Source organism: Glycine soja, chromosome 5 (genome assembly GCF_004193775.1).
Source record: "Glycine soja cultivar W05 chromosome 5, ASM419377v2, whole genome shotgun sequence".
In the NCBI taxonomy this organism is placed as follows: Eukaryota; Viridiplantae; Streptophyta; class Magnoliopsida; order Fabales; family Fabaceae; genus Glycine; species Glycine soja.
Window position 1 is genome coordinate 2904811 of NC_041006.1, and position 24809 is coordinate 2929619.

The 24809-nt window shown below is 31.1% G+C and overlaps 3 protein-coding genes across 4 annotated transcripts; 1 reads left to right on the forward strand and 2 right to left on the reverse strand.

Annotated features, from left to right (window-relative positions):
• Positions 1-270: 270 nt before the first annotated feature.
• On the reverse strand, positions 271-4561 carry LOC114411924 (betaine aldehyde dehydrogenase 1, chloroplastic). Its single transcript, XM_028375668.1, has 15 exons — positions 4368-4561; positions 4146-4288; positions 3991-4071; positions 3758-3906; positions 3545-3637; positions 3305-3428; positions 2944-3009; positions 2696-2762; positions 2462-2538; positions 2241-2354; positions 1773-1850; positions 1516-1667; positions 1348-1408; positions 1156-1262; positions 271-607 (listed from the first exon to the last, which is right to left on the reverse strand). Exons 1-15 carry the CDS (start codon positions 4474-4476, stop codon positions 517-519), a joined length of 1512 nt encoding a protein of 503 aa, XP_028231469.1. The 5' UTR covers positions 4477-4561; the 3' UTR covers positions 271-516.
• A 5624-nt stretch (positions 4562-10185) lies between these two features.
• On the reverse strand, positions 10186-10813 carry LOC114411925. Its single transcript, XM_028375670.1, has one exon. It carries the CDS (start codon positions 10658-10660, stop codon positions 10418-10420), a length of 243 nt encoding a protein of 80 aa, XP_028231471.1. The 5' UTR covers positions 10661-10813; the 3' UTR covers positions 10186-10417.
• A 9251-nt stretch (positions 10814-20064) lies between these two features.
• LOC114411926 (protein JINGUBANG-like) lies at positions 20065-24700 on the forward strand. 2 transcript variants are annotated; one of them, XM_028375671.1, is made up of 2 exons: positions 20065-21308; positions 23676-24700. In XM_028375671.1, exons 1-2 carry the CDS (start codon positions 20160-20162, stop codon positions 23715-23717), a joined length of 1191 nt encoding a protein of 396 aa, XP_028231472.1. In that variant the 5' UTR covers positions 20065-20159; the 3' UTR covers positions 23718-24700. The 2 variants fall into 2 exon arrangements, with proteins under 2 accessions (XP_028231472.1, XP_028231473.1); XM_028375672.1 differs by lacking the exon at positions 23676-24700 and having other exon boundaries at positions 20066-21539.
• Positions 24701-24809: the final 109 nt, after the last annotated feature.

Here is a 24809-nt window from a genome sequence, read left to right on the forward strand (position 1 = left end):
AGCGTGTAAAATGGCATATCTTCATTGTTAGATAACTTACCGTTGTGTATTCTCTCATGCATAGAGTTTAATTGACATGTCCAAAATCCCCAATAAAATGACTTAGGTTGTACTATTCTTACATATTTTTGGGACTCGATTTGCATTTAAACCAGACAAGGGACTAAACCAGACAAGGGACACTTGCTAGTAAAAAACATTTCAGTTTGACTGAAGGGTTGGACATTTTTTTCAATTTTAAGTCAGATCTATTGATGCATGATTCGTAACTTAAGCGCAAGAAATGCTTCAATATAATGTAATGATGGAAGTCTTCCATGATGAAATTCAAACATTAGAAGCATGTGGTGGAGCCAACCATAAACAAATCAAATAAAAACACTACCAACATAATCTTGACTGCAAAGTGCAAACCATTTCAATGTTATACATAGACATCATGTCTTCTCGACTTTGGGGTCATAATCGTAATTTGATATTACCCACAACTTATTAATGTTAGCTTTTGGATACCTATCACAGCCTTGAAGGAGACTGGTACCAGCCCCACGGTTCATCAGAGATATATTGGGTCACTTGCTTCACACTCAAGTAATTATCAAGTCCCCTGAAAAAGTTAATAAGAAAAATTACTCAGAAGCTCAAATAAAAGCTTAAAAGTTTTTATTTTCCACACCATATCTGAGAATGATCGAGGTGAAGGTATGTTTTCTCTTTTGCAATTGTGCGTGAGTTTAATCTACTGTCTCTGTGACCCTATTCATTTTTTATGCTAGCTTCAAACCAAAGGAACGTGACAACTTAGAATAAATTCACTCAAATCGTAGGTGACTTTTTTATTATTAGTTTATTAATTTAAATGTGTCAATGCATCACAATCCCTATGATTTAAAATTACTCCAACTAAAAAGTGCAAAGCTGCACCAGTGCCACGATGTTACACAGCTTTATCGACCTTTTGATTAAATTTGGTTGTACAAAATCTGATGGTCAACAAACTGTCAACGGTTGAGTGGTACAGGAGCATTCAACAATCCATGGACTTCAACTTATAAATGTAAGTTTCTTTTGCATGTTAGACATGATATCCAGGCAAAGAGAAGAAAGGTATTTGAGGTTACTTGCATTTGTTAATTTAGGAAATAAGGACCATACCATTCTCCTAATTCACGACCAAAACCACTGCGTTTAATGCCTCCCCATGGGGCTTGAGTGAAGCATGGTTGAGAGCAATTAATCCACACAATTCCAGCCTTAAAAGCCTGCATTGAAGCAAGATGAACTATTTAGCTGCAGAAACAATCCAATCATTTTTTGTTTTCTGTGATAACCTAGGATTAGTCTCACCTTAGTAATGCGCTCACATCTTTCTAGATCATTTGATATTACAGCAGAACCCAAGCCATATCTGTGGAAGGTTAAAGTATATAACTTAGATATCAAACCAAAAATGAAGGGAAATTTTTTTTTACAGAGGAAGTTAATGTCGCCAGTTCACAGAAAACATCAGCTCACACAGTGTCATTTGCTAGATCAATAGCTTCTTCCTCAGTGCTAAATGTTTTTACACAGAGAACTGGTCCAAATACTTCTTCTCTCCAAATTTGCATGGAGGTAGTTACATCAGTTATGACAGTTGGTTCAACAAAGAATCCCTTCTTTAGATGCTGCCATTGAATTTCAGAAAGAAAAAAAAAATCAATTCTCACAACAATTGCAGAAGCACATAACCAAAACACACCTTCAAAGAAATTATAAATGTATAATCATACCTCTGGGCGAGACCCACCAGTCAAAATGGTTGCACCCTCACTCTTAGCATTTGAGATAAACTTCAATATCTTTTCATACTGAACCATATAATATAAATATTAGATAATCTTTGTTCAAGAAAAATATGCTTATATCAATAAGATGTTTTAAGTTATAAGAACAGAGAGAAAGCTAAATCATAGGAACATATACAACAACCAGGAGAAGGTTCCTTCTCTGACTCCTTCTCATAATATATATATAGCCAGCCAACCAATAATTCTTCTAAGGAAGCTTATGCATTATTCCATACTACATTAAGCTTGATCATAATTCATAATTAATGATGATATCATATTAATCACATTCTCATTTTGAATATTGAATAAGGGCATTTGAACATACCAAAGCATACCTGCCCTTTACTTTAGAAAGAGAGTAGGACGTAAATGCATAAGATATACAGAAATGAGAAACAGAAAATATACCTGTCCTTCACTAACAATAGGGCCTAGTCTGCAACCTTCTTCCAAGGGATCAGAAATTTTGATGTTTTTGACCCATTTCACAATCCTATTCAAAAATTCTGTTGCTATACTTTCCTGAAAAATGAGAGTATCTTAGTTTTTGAAGATAAATGCCAACATAATTTCTATCAAGGTGCTGAAAAAATTCAACCACAGTTGAAGTTAAAGAAGACAAAACTTGCATGTACAATAAGGCGGGAAGTTGCACTGCATATCTGACCATTTGTCCAGAAGCAACCAAATATGGTCCATTCAGCAGCTGTTTAAATCATGGAGAAAGGATCTAAATCATGCAATAGGAAATAGATGAAAAAAAATTACTCATCCTCACTCAGTATTTAAGGAAATGTGATTTTGTGATGCAAGTAGACAAGTGCTGTCCATAACTAAATCACTATACTTGCGAAGTCACTGACCCTTGTCAAGGTCAACATCCTCAAAAACAATGATTGGGCTTTTCCCACCAAGCTCTAGTGAAACAGGCTGCCAAGAAACCACACATTTTATGTTAGAGTGATTCATGAAGAAAACACAATTAAAACATGTAAGGGGAAAAAAAGGGGTTCCTATCTCTTTCTGAGCATGCCTTTATTTGTTCTTTGTTCTATCAAAACAAATGGAAACACGAACTGTTCATAACTTACAGATAACTGCTCAAAAATACCTTGATCAGCTGAGCTGCAGCTGTCATAATTTTGCTCCCAGTTGCAGAGCTTCCAGTAAAGGCAATCTATTGGAAAAATTACGGCCACAATGTCAAACTAGCATTGCAAACTCAAAGAAATCTCAGTAATGATACACGCAAACGAGGTTTTTCAAAAACAGCGCGTGGCCGCAATTTTGGCTGGGACATAAAGTTTTTTTTGGCTTTCCGCGACCACAATTGTGACCACATGCATCTGTTTGTAATTGAAGGATTGACAAAATTGCGACCGTGACTGCAATTTAAAACCTTGTGTGCAACAATGTGAGACATAAAAACAAGATATAGCCCCATACAGCTTCAATTCTTTTAAAAATTGAACCTTGTCTACATCGGGATGAGCTGCTAAAGGAGCACCCGCTTCAGGTCCTAATCCAGTGAGAATGTTCAACACGCCAGGAGGAAGCCCGACTTCTTTGCAAATTTCAGCGAGCTCCAAACATGTCCTAAAAATTGCACACAACAACACATGACAACATAGAATGAGAAGAAACCAAGCAACGAACAAAACAAAACAAAGAAGCAAGACAGCAACAGACAGTCATGGAGAACAAAAACATACACAGATGCCAACTCAGAGGGCTTCAATATTGCAGCACAGCCGGCCGCCAGAGCAGGAGCAACCTTCCACGTAGCCATCAACAGAGGATAATTCCTAAAACGCCATCAACAGAGGATGATGATTCACAAATGCAATGCAATGATTAAAGTAAAGCATCGGATTCAGTTAAAAAAGAGCAGAGAGAGAGAGAGAGAGAGAAGGAGAAGGTAGTACCAAGGAGTTATTAAAGCAACGACTCCAATCGGCTCCTTAAGAACATAACTCTTGAATGTGTCCATGGGAAGAGACACATGAGCCTTTTGCTGTGCGTCCAATTTTTCAGCAAGGTCAGCATAGAACTCAAAGCAACCAGCAACATCGTCCTACAGAAACAAATAACCGAACACACAGTGATACAACTTTAATCGGTGTTTCTTTGCTTGCAATTTAGGGATGTGAGAGATTACGATGTCCCAGGCGGCTTCATCGAGCGGTTTTCCACAGTCAATAGCTTCGAGTTTTGCTAGTTCAGGCTTTTTCTCGGTGATCTGCGAGGGAGGGAGGGAGAATAATGGAAATAAGGAAAAGAGCGAAAATAGAATAAAAGTGAAATAAGAGGAACCTTGGCAGCGATGGCGCGGAGGTAGCGAGCCCGAACGGAGCCGGAAGCGGAGGCCCAATCGGCGCCCTTGTTGCGGGAGAGGGCAGCTTTGGCGGCAGCGACAGCGAGATCAACGTCTTCCTTAGTAGCTGCTGGGATATCCCCTGCATTGAGAAGACAAGGAAGGAGATTGAGATTGAGATTGAGATCTGATGAGAGACAGAGAATGGGAAAGAAGAGAACCGATGATGTGTTGGGTGGAAGGGTTGATGATGGGAATCCGATTCTTGAGGACGGGGACTTTCCAGTCTCCGTCTATGAATAACTGCCGATGGGGAATTGGGATGCTCATCTTGTCGTCAAAGGAGAGATGACACTGCCTGCAACTCACCCTAACTCAGCTAGTCCAGTCTCTCCTTCTTTATCCTAAATAGAATAGTTTATCGTTAAGTTGCAAAGATAAAGTATGAATTTGTCTGCAAATTTAATTTTTATTTTTTTCATATTTAAAATATTAATTTTCAATTTTTTTTTATTTTTCAAGATTAATTTATCAATGTCTCACATGAGATGTAAGTAGGCATGAATCATCTCTGAACTCGAATTAATCCAGACAATTTGAATTGAATAATTTTTGAAATTATGTCATATTTAGACTAAACTAATCAAATACGTTGAATTTTGGATTAGATTACAGATTTTAACATTTAAATCCCACTGATTTAGTTCGTTGACTTGCTAATTTGTATTAAATTATTATTATTATTATTAATATATCTATATGTAATTATAATATATTTTCTAAAATTTTTAAAAAATCAAATAATATTGAGTATTTGATTACATAGACTTATTAACTTGAATTGAGTAAATATTAGTGCATTTTTAATCTTCAAGATCAAAATGATAAGAATTTTATTGATTAAAGCCATTTCAGATAGGTTTCTAAAAATATTTTAGGTTTATTTATAAATAGTAAGCATGACAATGTCTTATTAATTATGATAGAAAAAAGTGTTCATTCTCATTTATTGAAATTTTTTATCTTAAATATGATATGTTTAATTTTTTCTCTCGATAGATATGAGTAAGTAGAGTGAAATAGGGTGTGACAGTATCACAATTTTTTTAATAAAAAAATCTAATAAGAAATAATTGTTTTTGATTCATTTAATAAAAAATATAACTTATAAAGAATATTACATTTTATAAAAAATTGACAAAATTAAATGTTTTGATATGTTGACTTAACTCAACCCAATCTAAACTATTTACAAATGTTTGGATTGAGTTTATTTTTTCGTAGAAAATCAACTAAAATCAACCATTTAAATTTAACTGGGTTGAGTCACAGTTTTTACGTATCGAATCTAAACCAACTTGATTACACTTGCTAGTCTCATGTTTTAAGGATAAATTTAATTATTTTCTTAATAAATTAACTTTGTTGAAAAATAAATTAATTTATATTTTCCAAATACACTATATACACTAAGAGCCTGGAGTAGTTTTTAGTTCTAAGTTTTTAAAAATCAGTTTTGATTTTTTTTTTCTTTTAATTTATACTTTCAAAATAAACTTTTTTTAAAAATTCTGTATCCTTTAAATTTGAATAAGATATATTTGTTTGATTGTGGCAATCACTGAAATAGTAGTCACAATTATGATAACAATCACCATAATGAAAACAAAAATAATGGTTACAATGATATATTACGCTCTCAATAATGTGTTTTCCTAATATAAACATGTTCTATTTTAAAAGTTACATGTAAAATTATTGTAGAACAGATTATTAATTTTTTGATCAGGTACCTATTATATTTAAAACAAAGAAATTCGTTTAATGCTATTTCTTATATTTTTTTTATCGATCTACTTGTAAAAAATAAAATGTTTCTATTTACTTATTCATTTACAAGTTTAAGATAACATTATTTTTTCCTTTTATTTTTTATTTTTCTTTATAATTAATTTTAAATTATTTAAATAATTATCATAAACAAAAGATAATTTTTAATATGAATATTAAGAAAATAAAATGATTTTAATTTCAACAAAGTTATTAACTATATCTTTTAATTTGTGCATTACTATCTTTTAAAAGAAACGAAGAAGCTATTTTCATTTAAAAATTCATTTCTTCATAATAATTCCTCTTTGTCGTTGCATTCTTTTTCCTTAGCACAATTGACTAGTAAGATGAATAAAGAGTATTTTTTTTTTAAAGATGGTTCGGGTATTTACCACATATTTGTCCTCATTTACAAAGATAGATTTTTTTTTTCTTTCTAAAACAAAGATAGAAACATGTTTTTCTATAACACAGGATATGCTTGCCAGAGAGGATATTATAATTAATTTCTCGAGATACTAAAGTTTATATAAAAGAGTTATCATTTTTTAACGGATCTCTCTCTCTATATTGATTTCGAACCACGTATTTAAAAAACAACGCTATCTATGACTATGCACACTATCATAATGATAGAAATATGTTTAGTTTCGCAAATATACGCAACCAAGGAGTAGAAATGGACATATGAACTTATAATTTCATTGAAAAAAAGAGAGCATAGTTTGTTTCTGTGACTACTTACTTCTTTATCAAAAATTCATATATATCGTGAGGACTAGTTTTTCATCCTCTACGGAATTTCGACTGCAATGTGTCAGGGTTTAACCGTGAAACCTCAATCGACAATGATTCTGACATTTCTGTGATTCAATTTTATTTTTCTTAGCACATGGTAGATATGTGCATGATAACTGATAAGTTTGATAACGAAGTTAATGCCTTTCTTGCACTTTAATATATCAACTAGATGTACTGTAAAATTGAATAGCTAAGAAATGATATATCATATATGCCATTTTAATTGAGTAGTTATATATAGTAGACTTGCTCTAACACGCAGCAGTATCTATGTTGAATTAGTTTTGTTTGGCACAAGCACATGCAGGACGGCATCTCTGTCTCTCGCCTATATATAGATCTTGAACCTACTATACCCACCAATCTTTTTTCCAGAACGTGAAATACACTAATGGTCCCCATCATCTTTGTGGGTATAGACTGAACTTGAAAAAATCGATTTTAAATGAAATTAATTTTAATAGAATTAAATTTTATTTTTTCTTAGTTCAACTCTATCATAATTCTTATGTATCATATTTTATCATGATTTTAAAAACAATTTAAACATATAAAATTCCATTAAAATCAAAATTAACTCATCAATAATGATTTTGGAAACTATCCAAACACACTTTATCCTGCCTATAGCCTAGTATTATAAGTTCACTCACAGATTCCAACAGAGCTAGAGGACACATGGCTTTTCTTTTTCATATGTTTTTTCTTATTTGTTTTGATGCATCTGAGATGAACTGTTAAACTTTAATTACAGCCACATCATTTAGCAATTATGAAGTTAAGCAATACAGTATGTAATAGTAGGGACTAATTTTCTATTAATTATGGAAGTGAAAGCACTAAAACTCAGTTTTTTTTCCAGAAACTAATGGAAAAACAATGCCAACAATGGTGAAAGAGAGGTGGGTAATTAGTATTAATTACAATGATACTCTTATGTTTAAATTAGTGTATAATACAAGTTTGTGTACTAAGGAGTGCTTGTTTTAATGTATAATATTATATTTCTAGGAATCACATGCATTCTCAAAAATATTATATGAACATGTTTTATTGAAATTTAGTAATTTTAGAAAACAAATTAAAAATTGAAAAAATTAAAGTTGAAGAATAAGCTTGAAAAAATGAAGTAGAGACAGATAATTATTGTAAAAAAATGACTTCTATTCTCGTAAAAATATAAGATACTCGTCTTTTATTATGCAAATAAAAAGTTAGAAAATGATGAATATTCTACAGTACTGAAAATTAACAATTCATGAGAATGCTTTTGTTTTTTCAAGACTTATACAAATATAAAAATGCGATATTTTCAAGTTTAGTTTTATAGAATTTTTTTTATACCTTAAAACAAATGCAACCTTGGTGTTTCTGTCGTTAGTCTCATAATCAAGGTATTTGGGTGGTGCAGTCATGAGATAAAATTTGTGAGCGTAGATCCCTTTAACTACTGCATATTTTGGAACTCTTATATAGCATGTGCATACCGATGATGCTCTAATAGGCTACAGAGAGTAATTAGCGAAGTAGGCCTTTATAAAATTAGTAAAATATCATATGAAAATATTTCGAATCTATTTTTACAAAAATTTAAATATGTTTTTTTTTCTTATAAAATTAAAATGTTACTTTTTATTAAGAGTAAGGTTCAGATAATCGAACTTACGTGTATAACTTTTTTACATAATTATATGTCTGATGTAAAAAAATATCACATTTTACTTTGATTATATATATAATGATATAAAAAGTCATCATCGTAGGTTTGGATTTATTTGAATTTACATTTGAATAAAAAAACATACATTTTAATTTTGTGGGAGTAAAAAATGTACTAAAAATTTTACAAAAATAAATTTTGAACATTTTTATATTTATGAGGACAAAAAACATATTTTAACCTTATAAAAATAAACATTCTACAGGTTTTAGAGGCTAAAACTTTAGGGGAGTTGATATTAACCCCTTAAAAATTGTTTTTGGTCCTATTATCAATGCATAAATACCAAAATATCTTTTATTTTATTTCCTCCAATACTAATCCCTCTAAAAAATAAATATACAATCGAAACATAGTTTTATTGTGATCTTCGTTGATATACACAACATAATCATATTTTCGTCGTGTATTTTTTATTTTTTTAAAAAAATACACAATGGAAATACAATTACATTGTGCATTTCAACCAAGATCACAATAGGAGTGAGTTTTCTTTGTGTTTTTTTTTTGTTTTTACATTTTTTATTAATTATACATGCAAGTTACATTATTTAAAATAATTAATTTAATTGTGATATAATTTACTATTTTTAATAGTACTCAGTATCTTTTTTAATTAAAATTAAATTAATTAGATATAAGTTATCATTTATAAAGGTAATCAAATTAATTATTATAAGAATTACCTCTATGATATTAATTTATTATAGTTAAAAGAGTAATTTATGATATCACTAATTTAAATTTAAATAAGAAGGATAATTTATGTAACAATTAATTTAATTATTGTTAAAGAAATTAATATGTGTCGTTATTAATATAGTTTATAATAAAATTAATTAAGTAAAAAAGATAAATTATTTTTATAATTAATTTTTTCATGAAAAAATATCGGAACCATGATTTGCAAAATTTTTGGCACCCTCTTAGTACAAGAGAGTCATAATTCTGCTATCTTTGCAAGAAAAAGTATTTTTGGAATTTAAAAATATTAGTAGGGACCAAAAGTAATTTGGTTGGGACCAATAATAATCCCCGAACTTCTGATTACCCACGGCCCAACGTTTGGTATTGACTGTCGTGGGCTCTATTGGTGTTTGGGCACATGATGGAGCATACCACCTGTATGCCTCAAAACAAATTTCATGTAAACCTCTTCCTATTTGTTGATTTTGTTTTTATATGTTCGAAATTGAAAATAATATTAAAAATTTTATAATAAACATGTATCCTTGTTTAACTAATTAAACTAAACCCTTTTAGTTATTTGTTGAGTTTTATATGATTTTTACTTAATAAAAAAAATCGGTAACACATCTCTAATAACTTTTTTTTTGGGTTTCCTATAATATCTTCTCAATTGATAATCTTCTAGCTCTAGGACACCATTGGCGCTGAAACGAGAATTTCTCCCACAAGAATATCTTTTTTTTTTCCCATACAAATGAATGACCAATGATATGGGTTCTTTTACAAGGATGGTACCTCCGTTCTAGGACGCGCATTTTTGTCTTGCTCATATAACAAGTTGCATCGGTTCAATCACGTATACTATCAATTTATTTTAGACGACCATGACAAGGGTAAAGAACTTTGAAGAATTCAAACCATTCCCATTTGCAGAGTTTGGCTTATATATCCTTTATGAATTATGATTCATGATCCTTGTCAAAACACAAGCAAAATTAAATGCAATCTTTGAGTCTTAAAGACGGATGACGTAGAAAATAATGTGTAAGCTAACATATATAATTAAACTTAACATAACAACTATGAAACTAATACAGATACACCATATACATGGATCACATATACTTAATTACACACTACCAAGAATAAAGGAATTCAAAGGCCAAACTGAAGACATAGACACGAATAAAGAAAAACAAAAAACTGAAAGTAGCATGTAGTTTACAATCAATGTTTCTGTGTGGCTTTGGAATACTTGGTCTTGATCCAGTGGAGGCCAACGGAGGTACCATCCTTCAACTTCTTCACACCGGTGGAGGCCACTGCTTTGGTCTTGCCAAAACCCTCACCGAGCTTTTGCTTGTATTTGGCGGTGTTGTCGTTGCTGTTTTTGTTATTGGAACCAACCATCACAGGGTCTGGCCCATCATCCCACTGATCAGCCCAGGAATTGTAGTTGTTCCCATCCATTAGAATTTTGAGGGAAAGGAAGTGATGATCAATAAGATATAAGGGTGTTTAAGGCTATAGAGACCAAATTCAATGCTTTTTATAGTGATAGACGCTTCTACTAGTAGTTGATCATGAAATTAACCAACTATATATCCAAGTGCATTAAGGGTCTTAGGTTATGTAATCGTGTGCATTTTGGCGCGTGGAATCTCCTTTTTATTTGTTATATAAATTGCAATAATATTTCGAAGAAAACTAATAGTTTATGATCCATCGTAAAGGATTAACAGGGAAATTTCACGCGGTCATGTTCAACACTGACGCCTGGAAGGAACCTTCTCCTAAAGAAGTTTATTTGACCAAGTTAGAAAATAAAAATCTGCAAGTTTTGGATCAACTCCGTCCACGGCTGCGCTTACGTTGCAAATTATTTGTTTTTTTTGCATGGTTTTCTCACATGCAGAAGCTTCGAGGACCATCTGGGTGATTTAACTACGGTCATATTCAACAAAGAAGTCAAATAGCACCACCCAAATAAGAGAGAGAGGATAAACTATGATTACGTATACCATCTGGGTATATATTTTTCAATTAAGCTGATAACCGTTCCCACCAGAATGGATTTTTTTTTTAAACCAGCAAAAATAAATTTTATTTAAACGAGGGTGAAAAGATTACTCGCTCCAACCCAAATATTCCTCCAGAATGGATTAGTAGACCTGAGTTTAATTTGGTGGTAGCTAAAGATGCTTATGATATTGCGCCTTGTAGGTTGTAAGATATGGTGCATTACATTAATAATCTCAGTTAAATTTATTGATAATGAAGCTTTTTTTTTTTTTAATCTTTTCACTTTTTTATTCGGTTGCCATGCTGCTTAAACACAAATTCTATTTGACTTTTTCTTTCCTTATTATGTGATTTTGGTGGTGGGTGAAAATAAATTCGACTAAATCTATCCATTAAAATTGAAACTTCTAATTATTGTGACTTTTTTAAGTTGTTTTTTTGGATGATTTCGGTTGTGTTTTAAAGTAAAATTGATTAAATTTCTCCATTGACAACAATGTTTCTTTTGATCATTGTGCCTTTTTTATCTTTTTATGCGATTTTGTTGTTGCATGAAAACAAACTGGACGAAATCTCTCAATTGAAAATGAAGCTTCTTATTGTTGTAACTTTTTCACTTTTTTGGGTGATTTCAGTAATGGGTTGAAGTAAACTCAATCAAATTTCTTCCTTGGTAATGAAACTTCTTTTGATAGTTGGATTTTGAGTGGTTTCAATAGTGTGTTAAAATAAACTCAATTAAATTTCTCTATTGACAATGAAACTTTTCTTGATTGTTATGGCTTTTTTACCTTTTTACATAGTTTTAGTGGTGTGTGAAAATAAACTCGATTAAATTTTTTCATGTAGTGCATTAAAATAAATTTGATAAAATCTCTCCATTGACAATGATACTTTTTTTTCGATTTGACTTTTTCACCTTTTTACATAATTTTAGAGATTCCGGAGGAAAACAAACTGAATTAAAATTTTCAATTGATAATGAAGTTTATTTTAATCGTTATTTTTCTTGTTAACTTTTTTTACTCAATTTTGGTAGCACGTGAAAATAAATTCAATTGAATTCTCCATTACAAATGAAACTTCTTTTAGTATTGTGATTTTTTCACTTTTTTAAGCAGTCGAAGGAAACCCACCACACAACCAAACATGTGATTTTAGTTTATCATTAAAGTTTTAAAAATGTTGAGAATTAATGTTAGTTGATACATTAATATTAAAATGTGGATAAAATACTTTATACATTCTTTGAGATTATTTATAATTTTAAAAGAAAAAATTAAAACAAAATAGGAGTATAAAGTCCCAAATAAATGCACAAATCATTATCTAACTCTCAACACAGTTAGAACCAATCAACCAAATATCGCCTTTTGAAGCAAATATCTCCTATCGCAAGCAACAAATCAACAATCCAATTGTTTAAATTGGAGAATCACATGTTGTGAATCTGCTAACAAAAGGTTAATCTGATCCAATAGTTGATAAAATCGCAAATGTGATTACAAAGAATGCTTTCTAAACCGTGAGAATGACTTTCTCTCTTATTCTGTCTCTTTATGAATTTAGTTAATTGCTGGCCAACTGCCACAATACATGGTCATGGTGTCTGGGAAGAAACTTGGGCTGCGCAACTGCTACAATAATGCAGTCTAAGGTATAAAGAGTATGGGACAATCTAAAAAAAACATGGAGGCTTTTGTTTCCTACACATTCAAGTTGCTTCTTTAATGCCTTTTTTTGGCTTTCGGAATGACAAATATGAAAGGTAAAAAAAAATATTCTGGAAAGGATGCAAGAAAAACCTTAGAGGTGCAAGAAGCAACAACCAAACGTGGACTATAGTATGAATTAAGAAACTTGGGCTAAAAAAGAAAAAGGTACACCAACCAGCTTATATGTCGTCAAAAGCAAAAAGAAGAAAATCGTAGAATGCTTCTTCTTGGGCCACAAAATTTGTTTCTGGACCAAATACAATACTATTATACCAATCCTAAAAAATATATAATCTTGCAGTTCTTTTTTTTTTTTTAATAAACAAAAGTTAAAATTCAATTTTGGTTTTTCTACTTTACCCAATTAATAATTTTAATCTTCAATTTTGTCTCTATTTATTTTTTATATTTTAATTAATTAAATAACTTTTTTTGGTACCTTAAATGAACATGTCAGGACTAAGGTTTAATGGGACTAAAATAAAAAATAAAACTTATATAAAATTAAAGATTTGACCAAAATTAATGATTTTTAAAAAATTAAAGGACTAAATGTCTCTATTTTAAAATAAAAGGACAAAAATTACTAATTGAATAAAATAAAAGGACTAAAATTATATTTTAATCTAAAAGAATTAAAAAAATATTAAAGTTGACAGTGTTAGTTGGAGTAGAATAGAGCTCGAATCCGTTAAACAAGGTCTCAAGTTCGAGTTGAGTGAAAGTAAAAAAATTGGTTGAGGAAAAAGATGCTACTAACAATGGTTAACTAGATTTTTTGATGGATGGTGACATTGCTTCTTATACAAAATGGGATACTTTTGCACTAATACCAAAAAAATAAGAGGTAAAAACAAATTTCATATACAAAAATAGTGATAATAGAATGGTCATTTCAATAATAGAGTGTAAATAAAGTCATCAATTAATTTTTTATAAAATAATATTTTTTCTTAATTTTAAATCATTGATTTTTTTAAAAATATTTTCTAAATTCATATCTAATACCAAATTTTAATAAATCTCATAGAGGGATCAATTCCACTAACCATTCTAATTTTAAGGACTAAATTGGTAATTATATACATGAAAAGAAAGAAAAAAAACACTTTAGACATTTAAATAAAACTAATCAACCTAATTTAATACATACTTTCTATCATGTGAATTATTTTTTTGGTATAATATATCTTTGTTTGATTGAAGAGTATTTTCAATTTCTATAGTATGCATATACATAAAATACATTACACTACTAGAATATAAGAGAACCCTGAAATGCATATCTATTTTATATTTGAACTCAATTACTTAGTATAAATGAAATACTTTAATTCAATAGTTCAGAAATTAAAAAACCCAAGTAGAAAACAAAATGGATACTTTGATCCCTTAACTCAATTTTGAATATCCCTAGAGTCCACTTCTTCCCTGTACTAGGAGGGAAAGAGAAAATGAAAAAATTACCATCGAAGCAGCCCTAACAAGACTTATTATGTCCATGTAAATTTTGTCTCCTATCTCTAAAAATATGAAAGAATTATTTAATTATTATTCAAAAAAAATTCTTCTAATATTTTCTTTTGTATTATTCACTAAAAAGACTATAATAATAGTGGAATTGCTGTTAGTAAAAAAAAAAGATTATGGGCTAACACCATTGAAGAAAAACATGTGAATTTAGTACAACATGAAATACATACTTACTTTTTAAATTCTTTTTTTTGTCATTGTAGTGTGTGACTCAAAATCACAAATGGTACAAGCGAAAAGACTTTAAGAGGTGCTATCATAACTGAATTCAGTTATGATAACTGAATTGGTTTTGGCACCAAAGCATAGCTAGAGTGTTATACATATATATCCTTGATCATGTAATTGGGTGGGTGGTTTTTGAGAGTGGCTGAAAAATAGAGAAACTGAAAAAACTGCAGAAAAACAGAGAGTTCAATAGAGAAAGAGTTAGGAGATTGAGAGAGGTTTTGGAAAAGAGAAACCAAGAAAGATCAAAGCTATCTGCTGCTTGTATTGAACTTGTAATTTCATAATCAATGTGATGATGAGGAGTTGCACTTTCCCGTGAATGTAGGCACATTGTCGAACCACGTAAATCTTTGGTTCTTGCTTGCTGTGTTTTCTATTTTTTTTCTTTTTTTTTTATCTCGTGCAGGTTTAAGAGTTGCAAAACTGATTCAAAGAACCAACAGTTATGTTAATAATTGATGTAAAATATCTATTAATTTTGTTGATTATTAATCTTTGTTGGATAATTTGATTGAGTATTTTTAGTTTAATTTTCCTTCACAATCTCTTTTAAATACTTTTAACTACTTAAAAAGGATATTGATAATTTTCTAAATATAATAATTTTTAAATATTTTTTCAATGAATATTTTAAATACTTTGTTACATTTTACCTTAACAATTTATATCTACTTATAAATAGATTATGTTTTTTTCATTAAAATACGTTTTTATCTTATATTTTACTTCTTTTTTTTCGATGGCACCTTCTTTATTAAATTCATAAATACATATATTTAACTTATTTTATATTTTTATTTATTTAATTTTAATGTATATACACGGGTGATATACAAGTATTGCTTGAAGAACAAAATCAAATATAACACACCGACACACATTTCTTCCCCATTATGTCTGAAATTCATTGAACCCCTAGGGTGTGTATGCAGTGCTGTAATTAGGACAAATCAAGCACAAATAGAAGTTGCAAGTAAGATTCAACGTGTCAGACGAAAAATCGACCTTCACTTATAAATGGTGGGACATACAAATTGAATGGACGACCCCAATCAATATTGGATCTGTTCCAATGGGAGCAAAGGGCGTGGAAAACGGAAACTCCTAGTATGAGGGTCCAAATTAAATGAGTGTCCAGTGGTTATGACTTATGATTTATGAAGAAACTGACCATAAACTGCAAAGGATATGGGGCAAGAAAATTCAATGACCAGTTGAAAAAGAAAAACAACGAAAATGTTTGATAGAAATCCAATATATTATTCAACATTTAGAGAGGGAAAAAAAGATCAAATTATAGATATAATAAAAAGAGATAGATTGAGGGGAAACAATATTAATAAGATGTGTAAAATAAATGATAGTTTATGTATGATTGGTTAATAGCCAGGGTCGTGGGTTCCCATCAGAGGTCACTATTATTATTATTTAATTGATGCTTAGAATATCACTTAAGGAAATGAAAGTCATTTTATAAAAATAAGTGTTGTTAATATATTTTCATTATAGTTAATGTCTTATCCATTTCTACCACCAAGTACTGGCCAGTGAGATCCTTACTATTATTGCGGTATCACATGTTCTTAAGAAACTAGAACGTATACATATTTTTTTCTCAAGAAAAGTCACATATATGAAGGATTGAGTGAGACATAAATGAAGACAAGCAGACAAGCAGAGCATGCATGGATACATATGGGGCCAGGGGCTAGCCCAAGCCAAATGGATCGAGTTGACCTGTCCCGGCTAGGGTTCTGATTAATAAATTTTTTATATTCTTTTTTCTTTCTCTTTTCTTCTATGAAAAAGAAAAACAAGCCAGCACTTTTTCTTCGCAGTGTCAGCCGTAATCACCCCATCAACCAAGACACAAAAATGAAAGAAGAAAAACATTGATACGTATATGACTCCAATTGTAAGCATATTTAGATGATTTATTGATTTATTCTAAAATTATGCTTAACAGTAAAACCTAACATAAAATTTTATATATAGCGTAAAACGTTACCTAAATATACGTACAACATCTATTTAAAATTAGGAAAACAATAAGATTGTACTATTTAACACACTCTTTTAAACATATTTTGTTGAAATTTATTTGAAATCATAAAATTAAGTGGATCTCACATCTTATTTAATGTTTCTCTCTCATAATTTTATAGTTTTTAATACATTTTAATTAATAAAAAATAGTGTGTTAATGATGCTACTCTTAAAATTATATTAAATGTGGGTTTGTATTAGGGTTGACAAAATTAATTTAGAATTGAATTAATTTTATAAAATTAATTTTGGAGTGATATGATTTATGTATAAATATTTTTATTATAAAATTAAATTAAAAATAAAATTTAGTATAAAATTTTAGAACCAAAACAAAAATGTCACTCAAAGTTACTTCAATCCATAGTTAATTTTGTATCTAAAATTAATTTTGAATTCTTCTCTAATGTAAAATCAAACTTATAAAATATATTTAAAGTTAATTTTACACTCAAAATCAATTTTAGAAAGACAAATCACATGTGAACTTAATTTCGTTGTAAAATCTATTGGTAATAAGCCTTTTTCTTGTAGTGACACACATTAGTTGATATTTAACTGTGATGTAGATGATAATCCAATATGATTTGAAAAGGGTGTATCTTACTCATGTTGCCCAAAGTGTATGGGACCTGGACCATGAGTAAAATAAATGGTGTAATACTGGAAGAGACACAAAGACAAGTAGACTCGAAATCCTCCACTATTGGTGCAGCCATCACAAACCTGATGTCTTTGCTGTTCTTTTCCCATCTTTTCCGCTACAGGTCTGCTTAATTTGTTTGTACCTTACTCCATCAGTTTCATCATTAAGCTAGCCAAGTCTCTAAATACAAAAATATTGCTTAATAAATTAAACCAATGCCTACTTAATTAGCTTGGGACATCAAGAAATAATCAAAAGGGTGCCTTCATAGCTTTTCATTTTATTTTAATATTTTTTTCTCATTATGGCCGGATCACTATATGGTTGTTAGCTTATCTATCCTCAGACATATCGATCAGTCTCTGTCTATGATAACCGACAAATTTCTTTCATTCATTTTTTTAAAATCTGGAATATATATGGGAATTTAATACTTTATTTAAGGGATAAGATTATTGATGAATCAATGTAACACTATTTTGGTAACCTTTCTTTCGTTCATATGGACTAATTAATCCGGGCAATTGATTTCATGATTTGCTTTCCAGCACCAGCAGCTGCTAGAAAAGATGATGGTAATGGACACCTGATTCTAGTGCACAATGTATCCATATAGTCACTGACAGATCATTCTGCACAGATTATTTTATGCGGTTTGTTGCCAACTTGTCGAATTTCAAGTGGAATCACTTACTTGTACTTGGAAAATAACACAACCTGACACCAGCCGGACCTCAGTGTTGGATGAGAACTACTTTTGCTGAGATTAGCAACAAACAAGGCTAAAATAATTGAAGTTTTAATTAACTTAAAAGGGTTTGTAATATATATACATTTTCTTTTGTTGCAAATTCTCATTTCATCTGTTGCGCATTTTTTTTTTCTTTCCAAATTCTCGTGTCATCATTTTTACGCAATTATTGCGCGTTTTCGATTCAGACACGTGACTCCTTTATTATGGATGAACAAAAGTCTATTAAGGATTGACCCCAACTTTTAATGACGAAAGTAGGCCTTCCTTACCTAACAGTATGGAGCCCGTTAATAACTTCAAAGCTCGCCTCATGTTTCTCGACTTTCTTGTGTGTTATTGTTTTGCGAAGTATATATATACGTGGATACTTCAAACCCAACAAAGGTATTGATACTTGAATGAGGTTAAACCCCACTGTAACTCATTAGTGCAATTAATATATGTAATTAACTCTCTTGAAGTACATAAGAAATATAATATTTCATTATTTTTTGCTTTCACTTTTTCCTATATACCTTTTGAAAATCAATAAGACACAAAGAGTAAATAAAAAATATTTTCTCTAATCAGACAGTCCAATTAATTAATCATTAGTTAGAATCGATTGACTCAAGTTTTGTTCAAATGTGAAAAATAATCTATTTAACAAGAAAATCTATTTAAAATGTGTAAAATTTTCAATAATAATCTCTTACTATGACTAAAATTAGGTTTTAAATCATGAATTCAAATAAATTAACTTTGCAACCCCAAATCATTATTTTACTCTTTCTTTTTGTGAAAGTATATACTAGGTCATTATCAACTACACATTTATATATTAATATGTTGTTGATTCGAGTTAAATTTCTTAATCAAAAGATCTTGAATTTAATTTTATGTATGAAAAAATTGATTGAAAAAATACTCTACTGAAAATCGTGCATGGTCAGTCAAATTATTCAATCAAGATTAATAATCAATTATCTTTAGTTATGATGACTCAAAATAATACTATATACAAATTTATATAGGAAATCTAATTGGACACGCCGGATTTGGTTTATCTACAGACATGAAACACGTGCACATAATCCAAATGAAAATTATTATATTGCACTTTTTTTTTATCATAATTTTCATTATAAAACTAAAATTCAAATAATGACTATTGGATGAAACAACTGCACCTTGTGTATGTAGTTTAAAATTTTCGGCAGTAAAGAAGACTTTGATGTTTGAACACTCGTTTTAATCATGTATGCATTTCTGTAGAAATCATTGTCTTCTTTCCTATTTCTTCAATTGAATCATTTTTAACTCAGTCAGTGGTATAAATCTGAGGAGTATACATAATTGCAGTATGACAGTAATAAAATAATGAAACATGTCGATTTAATAAAAAAAACAGTTGACAGCAACAGAGAGTCTTACTCTGAGTTGAAAAAGTGGAAAATTTTACCAACTTATAATCAACAATTTATCACTACTGTTCAATTATTAAAAGGAGAAAAAAGAAAACATAAATGGATAATATATATATATATATATATATATATATATATATATATATATATATATATATGATTAAATTATATTTTTCTTCTTTATAAATATAAAATATTCATAACTTATTATTGTAAAAAATTTAATATATTTTTTATCATCATAAAATTAAAAGATTATTTTTTCAGAGATTTGGACGTTTGAACCTATGTCATTGTTTTTTTTATAATGATTATATGCACAACCAAGTAAGTTTTAATTTATTGGAAAAATGATACATTTTATGAGAAAATGAAATACATATTTTTTATAGCATAAATAGATTAATCTTCCCAACCCAAGGGTTAGGCTAGGTAGTAGCCATTTATATGGCTCCATGGCCCCCACTCAACAAGCTCTAATGGATATAATATAACCCTACACATGTTGGAGGGAATCTCTCTACGTACCCAATACCGCCAAATCAATTTTGTTCAGCATTTATATAAAGTCAATTACCCCCCAACCCTTTTGGCCACACCCTCATCTGATCTCTCCATGGAACACAGCGCATCCTTCAACAATAACAGCCTCTCTTCACAACGCAGCCTCGCTTCAGTCCCTTCCCTCAACTCACACTCTCACCTCTTCATTCCTTCCACTACCTCTCACTCGTGCCTCACCACTCTCAAACCCCACACTTCCTCCTCCGTATACATCTCCTGCCTTACCCTCGCCGGCAACTTGCTCTACACTGGCTCCTCCGACAGAGAAATCAGATCCTGGAACCACACTCATTTCATCCAAAAACCAACCACCACCAACAACAACGTTGTAATTGCAGGAAAAGGTGCTGTGAAGTCCATAGTGGTCCACTCCGACAAACTCTTCACCGCCCACCAAGACAACAAAATCCGCGTCTGGAGAGTCACAAACCTCGAACACGACCAGAACCAGAAGTACACACGTGTGGCCACACTCCCCACGCTCGGCGACCGCTTGACCAAACTCCTGCTCCCGAAAAACCAGGTGCGCATTCGCCGCCACAAGAAGTGCACCTGGGTTCACCATGTGGACACCGTCTCCTCCCTCGCACTGTCCAAAGACGGAACCTTTTTGTACTCCGTTTCATGGGACAGAACAATTAAGGTTTGGCGAACCAAAGACTTCGCGTGCTTGGAGTCCGTGCGCGACGCGCACGACGACGCCATCAACGCGGTCGCAGTCTCCTACGATGGGTACGTCTACACCGGATCCGCGGACAAGAGAATTAGGGTTTGGAAAAAACTCGAAGGGGAGAAGAAACATTCACTAGTGGACACGTTGGAGAAACACAACTCTGGGATTAACGCGTTGGCGCTTAGCGCCGATGGCTCTGTGTTGTATTCTGGTGCATGCGATAGGTCAATATTGGTTTCGGAGAAGGGTAAAAATGGTAAATTGTTAGTGGTTGGTGCTTTGAGGGGGCATACTAGGTCGATTTTGTGTTTGGCTGTGGTTTCGGATTTGGTGTGTAGTGGTTCGGAGGACAAAACGGTGCGTATTTGGAGAGGGGTTCAGAAGGAGTATTCGTGTTTAGCTGTTTTGGAAGGGCATAGGAGTCCGATTAAGAGCTTAACTGCTGCGGTTGATCGTAGTGAACAAGACCCTAATTCAGAAGAACCGTCTTTTCTTGTCTATAGTGCCAGTTTGGACTGTGATGTTAAGGTTTGGCAAGTTTTTGTTCCTCTTCTTTCAACTTAATTTTCTCTTATATATATATATAGTGATTTTATACGATATTTTTTTACATGTCAAAGTGAAAGATAGGAAGATTAGAGAGAAAGGGATAAGATAACATAAGGAATTGTAAAGAAAAAAAAAAACCAGAGTGTGTGATATGGGTTGTTGTATAAATGCAATATTTTTAGAAAAATGATATTTGAGCATTTCTTTTTATTTCTTCCTCTACTCTCTTACTTATGTGAATAATCTTAAATTTTAGGCCAGAATTCTTCATGGGGGTATTTACTGAAAGAAACATACAGATTTCGTAAAGAAATAACCCATATATTAATATTATTTGTATTTCTTTATTGTGAATGGATTGACAGTATTTCTACAAGGGTTAACGTATAATTTTGTTCAGAACCCTTTTTAGAAAAAGAAGTGACAAGATATTTTGTGGATAGATCCGTTAATGTAGTAAGTTGTAGCTAGGACTCCATTAATGGCGCAGGGAGGAGAAAGGGACAAGGTCATCTGTAGAGCATTTTTCTTCATTTTTTTTCTCTCTTTGATTAAGCAAAAAGAAAAAAAAAGAAATATATTTCTTTGATTCAAACATTCAAACATAATGTACAAACCAATCCCACTTAAGGTTCCGAAGAAAGGGGAAAGAAAAGCACATAACACGTGAATTCATGAAGCGGCTATATATAAATATAATAAAGTGATTACAGTAACTATTATAATAATTATACCTTAGTTTAAACATGTAATTGGTAGGAGTCAAATTTGATTTGGTCTCTTTAAGTAGTGATTTAAGTGAGAGTCTGTAGATGAAAAAAAATAAATATTATATTTTTTTTAAGTACACTCAAAATTTCATTCTTTTTTTTAAATTTTATTCTCTTTTCCACACCGTCACACACTTCTTTCCCCCCTGCGATAATACATTTCTTTCTTAGGCAGCAAAACACTCTCGTCTCTTTCATTAGAATTGTTCCTTTCTTTCACTCCCCTCATGACCTTCAATTCAATATTTTACTCCAGTTTTTCTTGCTTGCTTGGGATGTTTGTGCTCCCTTTTTTGTGATTTATACATAATTAAAAGAAATAAAATTATGAACAAAAAAAATTAAAAATTAAATTCGATAGTGATATTTTGAGCATTCATTTTAAAATTTTAAAAATTATTTTTCGGAAGTGTTTTATATTTTGTATTTCAAAAAGTAGGTTCCAAAATACTAAATGTAAAATAGTATTCTGATAAGTAATTTCCAGAATCTTACTCTTTATATATATATATAGTAGGTTTCAAATTTTTATTTTAGATTTTGTATGCTAGAAACTACTTTCTAGAATACAAAATATAAAACAATAGTCTGAAAACAATTTTCCAGAAGAATAACAATAGGATAGTTTGGGTATAAAAAATATTTATAATGTCATGTTGAAAGAAAAAAAATAGTGATATGTCTAAGATAATTGGTGTTGTATTGGACTCCTAAGAGTGTTGCCTCTAATATGCATGATACTCTTGGAGCAATTATATCCCACTTAATTTGGTGTTGCGACCGGCTAATTTTACTTTTGACTTAGATATAATTCATTTTTCAAGAGTGTAGACTAACTTTCCTACTAATAGTGTTTACTTAGGCCAAAACTTGTAGTTTCAAATTATCCCAATGTTGTTTAGGCATAATGGAGTCTTTATACATTATTAGGCTCAAGTCTAGTCCGCAACAGTTGATAAAATTATTTTTTAAGTTAATATTTTTTATCATAAAAATTTAAAATATAAAATAAATTAATTCAAATAGATACTTAATTTACATATTTAAAATTTAAAAGTTAATTTTGGGTTTTATCCAATAATTTAGAATTTTTAGATAATTATTCTTTTACATTATATCAAAATTTTACGTGATTAAATAATTAAGAAACCTATATCTTGTACATTTTCCATAATTTTACGCTTAAAAGATTTAAAATTTTCATCTCTAGTATTGATTGTTTTTTCTCTCCCGCTTTTCAATGACCCATATTCGCTTTATGAGGCTGCCCTGCAAGGCTGCAACAATCATTTTCTTATTATGAGAAGTGTCCTTTCAAGTTAAGCATAAGTAGACAAAACCAGATTTCCAAAAAGAAACAAAAAGCAATCAATTTGCCTTATCCGAATAAAACATCAACCATGCAAGTTGCAACAATCGCAACTAAGAAATCATCATTTGTTTTCCTATGTTATTTCTTTCATAACTTCATTTTACGAGAATTGTGGAAGTCACTTTAGCCTTATCCTTTTTTAGTGTAGTAATTTTGCCTTAATCTGAATAAAAGTAACGTAATTTTTGTATATGTTCAAATTAGAAATGCCAATTTTGCCATCTGCGTTGGATAAAGCTTTTATAGATCTTGTTGCTCATTCGGACTTCGGAGGATCGATAGACGATAGGGGTATGGATTGCTTATGGATAAGCAATTTGTTATGTCCCAAACCGAGCAAGAGTATTGTGCGAGTCACCCCCTTCCATGATAACGGGTTCTAAGTTGTTCAACGATTGTGGCTACTGGCTGCTTATTCATAACATTGGAGTTGGCCTCTTAGTGGTGCATGAGAGATGCCTTTGTACGTGTTAACCATCTTGTTAATGAGAAATTCACGGAGGAGAATTTATTTCTCACAAATGATGTCAATGTTTTGTCAAATTGAAAATGTTGGTTCCGTCAATGTAAGTCGAATGGAGCTTCAATGGTTTTGGACAGTTACTCGAATGGTGATCACGGTTGGACAAATGATAGTAGTGGAGACCTACAAGCACTCCAATACTCAAGGAATAATAGGTCCACTAAAGTTGTAACATTAGAGTCAAGAGAGCATACCGGGGGATGTGCATGCTTAGAATATTTAACTATTTATAATAAAGAGATTACGGGACATCTGTTTTGAGCATTAGCAGCCTCTATGTTGTTTTCTGAGCATAGAAGAATTGTCCATCCTATGTCAAGGGACAATTCTGTAAATTGTGGTGATGAATCTGTTCCTAAAAGAGGGAGAAAGATTGATGTCTGTGATGCAGGGCCATAGACCAATATGTCTTGTAAGGCGTGCCGATCACAAAAAAAAATGTCTTATAAGGCGAATCTCAATCAGTCATAGTACGAAGGGAGGCAAGAGAAGAGTCAAGGTATACCTTGATGGATTAAGCCATGTAATTGGGACCTTATTAAGTTTGAGACAGACCCAAAACAATAGATATGAATGAAGATCTTCGACAGTTCCTCATCCAATGATTCACATTTAGAAATTGTTTATTATTACTTTTCTAATGTATAGGTGCAAGAAGACAAAAAGCAACTTTCAAACTGAAGTATAGAGGACCAAATAGTTGGTTTGATCCATTATACACAGCTTAAAAAGTGGCATGCAAACTTTAATTGGATGGTTACAAGTTTAGTGCTTCATTATCATAACTATCCTAGATCCATTCGAAAGGACCACGC